The 6,608-nt window shown below is 42.8% G+C and overlaps 1 protein-coding gene across 3 annotated transcripts in view; it reads right to left on the reverse strand.

Annotated features, from left to right (window-relative positions):
- Window positions 1-5,751, reverse strand: part of TRPC6 (transient receptor potential cation channel subfamily C member 6) — a 99,427-nt gene extending 93,676 nt beyond the window's left edge. For 2 of the 3 annotated variants that reach the window (XM_084505663.1, XM_084505665.1), the window contains exon 1: window positions 4,709-5,031. In XM_084505663.1, coding sequence (XP_084361789.1) covers window positions 4,709-4,851 — 143 coding nt within the window. In that variant the 5' untranslated portion in view covers window positions 4,852-5,031. Of the gene's footprint in view, window positions 1-4,708; window positions 5,032-5,360 lie in introns of those variants that run through there. The other variant, XM_084505664.1, reaches the window with a different exon arrangement.
- Between the last annotated feature and the right edge of the window lie 857 nt (window positions 5,752-6,608).

Here is a 6,608-nt window from a genome sequence, read left to right on the forward strand (position 1 = left end):
GGAACTAGATCCATTAGTCCCAATTCACAGGGAAGTGTTCTATCCACCACACTATAAAAGGAAACAACCTCTCTTTCCTTGTACTAATTCTTCCACCTTTCTGTTGTCAACAAAACCACTGCAAGAGATTTTTCAGATGATACAGCATCTCAGCAGAGACTAGCAATCTGAAGCACAGCTGCCACGTTGCACATTACTCCCTGAAGAGATTACGTCTAATGAAGAGTCTAGGAGATAATTTTACAGGTCATTTCAAGCAAGATAGTTCAGGATGCAGATAAAAATGATGTTATGCCAACAGCAGAAACGGTTATATTAGAGACAGGAAAGAAATTATTAAGTATATTATTTAACAGTGAAAGTGGCTTAAAGCATGTATTGGATTTGTTAATGCTGAGAACCGCTTGATCTAACAACCACAGAAGCCGAGGAATAATCTGCGCCTCAAGGCAGTTATGCACATCAGAACCTTTTTCTTTCACATTTTCATCTGATAATTTGTGTGCCTCATTTACTTTACAACTGATATTTTAATGCATAATTGTCTGTCCTTTCTGACACATATAAGAAAATATATTTCTTTTTCACAATGCAAAATATTTCAAAGCATAAATAAGCAATATAAGCAGATGTCTGACTGAATTAGTGCATTCTGATTATCTCCATATGCTCACAATATATTCTCCAATAACATGTTTTCAGCAGGGAAGTTTATACAGGGACTATCACTTTCAAATTCCACTACGAAATAGTGCTCACGTTTGGGGTTAGACCTTAAAATGCACTTTCCATCTTCTTTTAAACTACACACTAGGGGTTCTATGCCAGTGAAATACTTGCAAAAGAGGAAAAGTTTCTTCTGACTTATGTGTGGCAATGGAATTTTTTGGTACATTAGAGGCCAGACTTGATAACTAGATGGAAGAAGATTACTAGAAAGAGTGTTTACTTACGTAACATTTCTAAAACACAATTATTAAATTCTTAAGAAAGTAACCATATCATTTGGAAACCATATAATTACAAATTCTGCAAATTGCCTGAAGTGTGTTTCCCTAACAGAGGTTCTGAAAAGCAAGGTATTTCAGCACAAGTTCCCATTAGAACTTTTTGTACAGCACTGAAAATAAAAGATTATTTTATACACATACAAAAAAAAAAAAAAGGCTGTGACCCTGTCTGGCATGGTTACTGAGCCCAGGCTGTCTTGTGTACAAGGAAGGTAACAGCTACCTCAGAGACAGTACTGCTCAGAGTAGTACTAAGAGTAGTACTGCTCATTCAGTACATTGTAATGAAACTCAGATAAAGCCTCAAATATGTGAGTAATTCTGTCAGATCTCTCACTACTCACAGAGTCAGTTAGCACTGACAGGTCAATATTTCAAATTTTTGTCCAGTCTACAGGTAATTTAGTACTTAAATATTAAATAATTATTTAATTATATATATACATACATATATGAAAGCATTTTTTCTGTCTCAGCCTAGATGTACCTGAGAACAATACCATCAGTGCTGTTGAACTCATTGACACAAATTCAAGACAGTTGGTTTGGCAATTATTCCTATTTTAATATAACTGCACGGTTTACCATTAATGAATCATCTAAAAAATCACCTCAAAGGAAAAAAAAAAAAAAAAAAGGCAACCTCAGTATTTTATTAAATTGACAATAATTTGCTCTTACAAAGGGACTGTATATGAAGGCTCAGGAGTAACACTACTGAACTGAAGTAGAAGTGATTGATGGATTAGGTCTTTAGCTGCAAATACAAGAAACGGGTCTCTTAGACAAGATATTTTAGAATCCAGCCACTACGCTACTTCAAGGCAATCACAAAGAGACACATGAAAAACGTGTTCTAGAAACAACACAGGCAGTGACATCAGCACTAAATGACCACTCGAAGAAAACCATTCCTTGGTATCAGCCCACATGTCAAATGACAGTCTTTCCAAGCCACCATTATTAAGTGTGCTTCCCCCTCACAATGTTGAAAATGATGTACAGGGCAGATCTTTTGGACCTCAGCTGTACTCTGCATCCCTGTTCTGCATTAATCACCATCACACAAGATGTTCTTGGGGCATTTTTGCCTGTGCAAATGATGCACATCATTTTCCAGTTAGTTTGACAAAAATAACCTTAGCGACTGGATGCACCAGGAAATACTATAAGTGACACACAAGTAGTTTTAGTAAAAATATTTTAAAATACATGCTGATGTAATCTGGAGGGTTATTTTATTGTGTTTGCATTGAAACATAGACATACTATTCAGTTTCATGGGACATACAGCTCTTCCTCAATAGACAGGCCCACAGACCCCTCAGTTTAGATTCCTAATCCAATGGCCACCAATGATTCCTCCATGGGCTTTCACAGAAGAATATGACACCTTACAGCATGACCAGCTCCCTAAGCTGCCACATTGCTGGAGGAGAAGCTGAAGAATAAACATCGATAGCACACATATGGACAGACTTGATAAGACATGCATGCTGAGCCCAAGTAGATTTCATGGCAAACAAACCACTGATTTCACTTAATCTATCTCTCTGGGTAATGCAGGCCCTTCATCAACACTATCTTCATGATCTCCAGAGACCTTATGATTGTACTGATACAAAGTAAGATTCAGATAATACTCTCCACTGTAACATCATGAAATACTGGTCATTTGAAGATTTCAAAAGAAAGCAGAAAAAAGTGTTCTTAACACATGCAGATTACAAAGGTTATAAATCATATATCCCAAACACCAGCACTGTGGTCTTGTTCTTGGCCATATGAAGGCCACTGGTAAAACTATTGGCTTCCAGCTCAAGAGACAGCACAAAAGGTATGTAAAATATGATGCAAGTGGACTTTAGGCAGTAAAATTCAAAACCTGTACTTAGGACATCACCTCTTCCTGGAGGAGCCTGTGCTCACTGCGTTCATCCTTACCAGATTAGTTAGAGTTTGTAAGTGGTTCTGTGCAGGCAATGTCTACAAGGTGCACATAAAGTGGCTCCTTAGAAGAAGATGAGAAGCCCCACACAAACTTTCCCATGCCTAATGTGCATCAAAAAATAAGCACAGCAACAACAAAGTCCCCTAGAGCACCTTTTTTAGTAGCAACTATATAAAAAATGAGAATGGGCACATTTCTCATGTTCACATCTGCCACTCAGATCAGGTAGCATCTGTCTGTTCTCAAAGACTGATAGAAACAACTTCCACAGGGAGAGGCTCCCATACAGCAGAATCAGCCATCTAAGACCTTGATGTGACACAACTTGAGATAAAATCCTGCATTTAGTGCTACCCAAGCTCTATAAAGCAACCTAATTAGTATGTAGGCTTTCCTCAAAGCCTTTCTGAGATGATGAGACATGATCTCCACACTTGTGTGCTGGACCAAGAGCTGCTAACACAGGCTTATACTGCTGAAGGGAAAACATTAGCATCCCACAGCTCTCGAAGATCTTATTTTAAGATACTGTTTAAATCACTTAAGCAAGGTATATCCTCTTGCAGCTGGACAACCATTCTGAATGAGTCCACAGCAAAGGAACGCAACAATTGACATATTAGTTCAGAGCTGAAGTCCACCTAGCCAGAAGCAGTCCCTGCACTACTCATCATTAGATTTTGCTCAGGAAATCATTCACTAGACAGATACATTCATTCATATTGACACGGGGATTAAGTCCAGTGTAGAATAATGTATGCTCCTATAGCTACATGATCATACTGAACTAGTAACTACTCTACAGCAAAAAACACTTAGGAAGAGCAATATAGTTGTGATTTCTGAAAACTCTGTTCTTCACTGAGCATATAAATAATCAAACACTGTGAGTATTACCATTTTTCTTGCAATTATTTATTTTCTACATCCAGGTAGATGACAAATGGCTGGTAAGTTCCTCATAGATGAAACCAAAAAAACTAGAAGAGGTACACAACTGGAGTTCATCAGTTAAGCAGTCAATCCAATTTGTGTAAAAGAAAGTACGGAGCTTTCAGTAATCACCTGGGATTTTCAGACTCATCTCACATTGCTTAATACCCATTTTCCTCCTCTGTGGGACAACTTCTCCTCAGAAGCACTAACAAGTGATAATTATGGGACTCACGCTGACAGCACAGAACCAGGGAGAAAGTGTAAACAGAGAGCGTTAATTGACCTGGTTTTTAAAAACTGCGGCTCCCGGAACCTTTGTCGTTTATGTTTCATTTAGTTTTCATGGCATATGTCCTTCCACCCTACTTCAAACGACACGAGCTACTCAGCAAAACTTGGACAATCAAAGTACAGCGGGCTACGCGCCTCTGACTGAACGCAGCTAGGGAAGGACCGCGGCTGTACGAACACGACCGCGACGTGCGCTCACTCTGCGAGTTAATATTTCCGTAACTACGTTGAACCCACCAGACACAGCGTTAATTTTAACGAGGAACGACGCGGGCTCGGCAGCAAACGGCAGCAAACGGCAGCCCTCCTCCTCATCATCATCCTCCTCCTACTCCTACTCCTCCTCAGGGCGCTGGGGTCCCTCTCCCAACAGAGCGGGCACTGGAGGGGCTGCGGCCGGTCGGAGGGGCGCTCGCCGCGGCTGTTTCTTCGCCTTTTAAAAGCAAAGAAGCTGCCCTGCAGGGGGGAGAGGATGGAAAGCGGCCCCAGCCCGCCCGCCGCAGCCCGCCCCGGCACTCACAGCGGGTAGAAGGCGTAGGGCGGCAGGGCGCTGTCCTCGCCCGGCTCCGCGTCCAGCAGCAGGTAGTCCTGGCTGTCGTTCCGCCGGGCGCCGGTCCCCGGCGAGCCGCCCTTCCTCGGGGCGTAAGGCTGAGCCTGGCTCATGGCGTCCCGCGGCGAGACGGGGTCGTCGACGTCGCCGAGCCCGCCCGGGGCACCCGGCTCCCTCAGGGCGCCACCGGAGCAGCGCGGAGAGCCCCGCTCGGCGCCGCCCTGCCCGCCCCGCCGCACCGCGGCGGCCGCCTCTCGGCGTGGCGGGCCCCCGGCGGGAGAGAAGGAGGGAGGGAAGGAGGGATGGAGGGAGGGATGGAGCCGGCTGGGAGGCGAGAGGCAGCAAAGTTGGAGCGCGGCAGGGGCGGGAGGTGGGAGGGCGGAGGGCGCCGCTCGCCTCCCCTCAGGGGCCGCGGCGTCTCCCGGCCCCGCCGCCAGCCCACCCCCGGCTCTCCTCGGACCCCGGCTCCTCTCACACTCCCTACTCCCCCGAGGGGGCTGCCCGGCCTGTGTGGGGACAGATTTTGGATTTCAGGGCTTGGCCTTCTGAAGAGGTCACTCCAAAATACTCTCCCCACCCCCCAAAACCAAGGGTTTGTACCCCAAGGAGGAGATATGCTCACCTTCAGCCGCTTTTTACATACGACGTGGCCCACGGGTATCTGAGCAAAATCGCACTGACGGCTGTTCCCCTGGAAATTTATCGGGACTGCAAACACACAGGGACTTGTTAGCTCAGGCTTTCACGGGGCTGGAACTTCTTGTTTTCTTTTAACTTGGAAATACGGTGTTTGTGGTGCTTGTGTCCCATTATAAACACCTCACCAGTTTCAAACAGAACTTGTTTTTGTCACCTCCAATAACTTCAGATAACAGCAGGGGCAAAATATGGCCATTCTTAGCCTAATAATAATAATAATAATAATAATAATAATAATAATAATAATAACAAATGTTCTGGTTATAACACTTTAGCAAAACTCATTGCAAAACTCATTCCACTTGTATGTATCCTGTTTCAGTTGTAACATTGTCTTTTAGTGGTGGTGTTATTTTACTAATAAAAATCGTAATAGCTTAAACACATAAACTTTTGGTGATGTTATTTTACTAATACAAATCATATTAGCTTAAATATACTAAACACAAACTTTTCTGAAAAAAAATGTATTGAAGAAATAGCATCTGATATTTAGTCACCTTTCACATTATGTAACATTATAATAGGCTTACTATGTCACACAGTAATGTTTATAACTAAATGTTGTAAAGGTACAAGTAAAATGAACATCTTTGAATAAAATCTCTCCCTCATCCCTAACCATGCTCTCATCTCAAAACCATTGCTAGTATTTGTATAGTATATATCCCTATCTCCTTGAGCACACACACCTTCACCGACTAGTGGTCATCTGAGCAGCTAGCCAGGCAACTAACCCCACACAATCCTGTACAAGATATACATGTATGTGCTGGCTGACACAGCCCATGCTGCCTGCTGCTCTTTGCCAAGTCTTAATTTTGATGACTCCCTGAGCCACTGACTCATCTCACCTACTGAAGTGCAACAGGAGGAGATGCACAGGGAGATCCAGAGCTCACTGAAGTTGCAATATTTTGTCCATGGTAATGACCAGGCTCTGAAATACCCACAGTTAAAGGCAATTCCACAGTTGCTCTAAGTTTCTGAAGTTTCTTTTGGTCTCATAGGTACTGCTCTTAAACTCTAATGGGCTCTACAAGCCTTCCTTTCTTTGATAAACTTTTTTCTTTGATAAACTTTTTTTTTTTTTTTTTCTGGTTAAGAATATTTTAAGTAGGAGATTTAGTAGCAATGCTCTCATGTGTATTTTATAGTTCTCATACTAATT

Source organism: Aythya ferina, assembly GCF_964211825.1.
Source record: "Aythya ferina genome assembly, chromosome: 1".
NCBI classification, from domain to species: domain Eukaryota; kingdom Metazoa; phylum Chordata; class Aves; order Anseriformes; family Anatidae; genus Aythya; species Aythya ferina.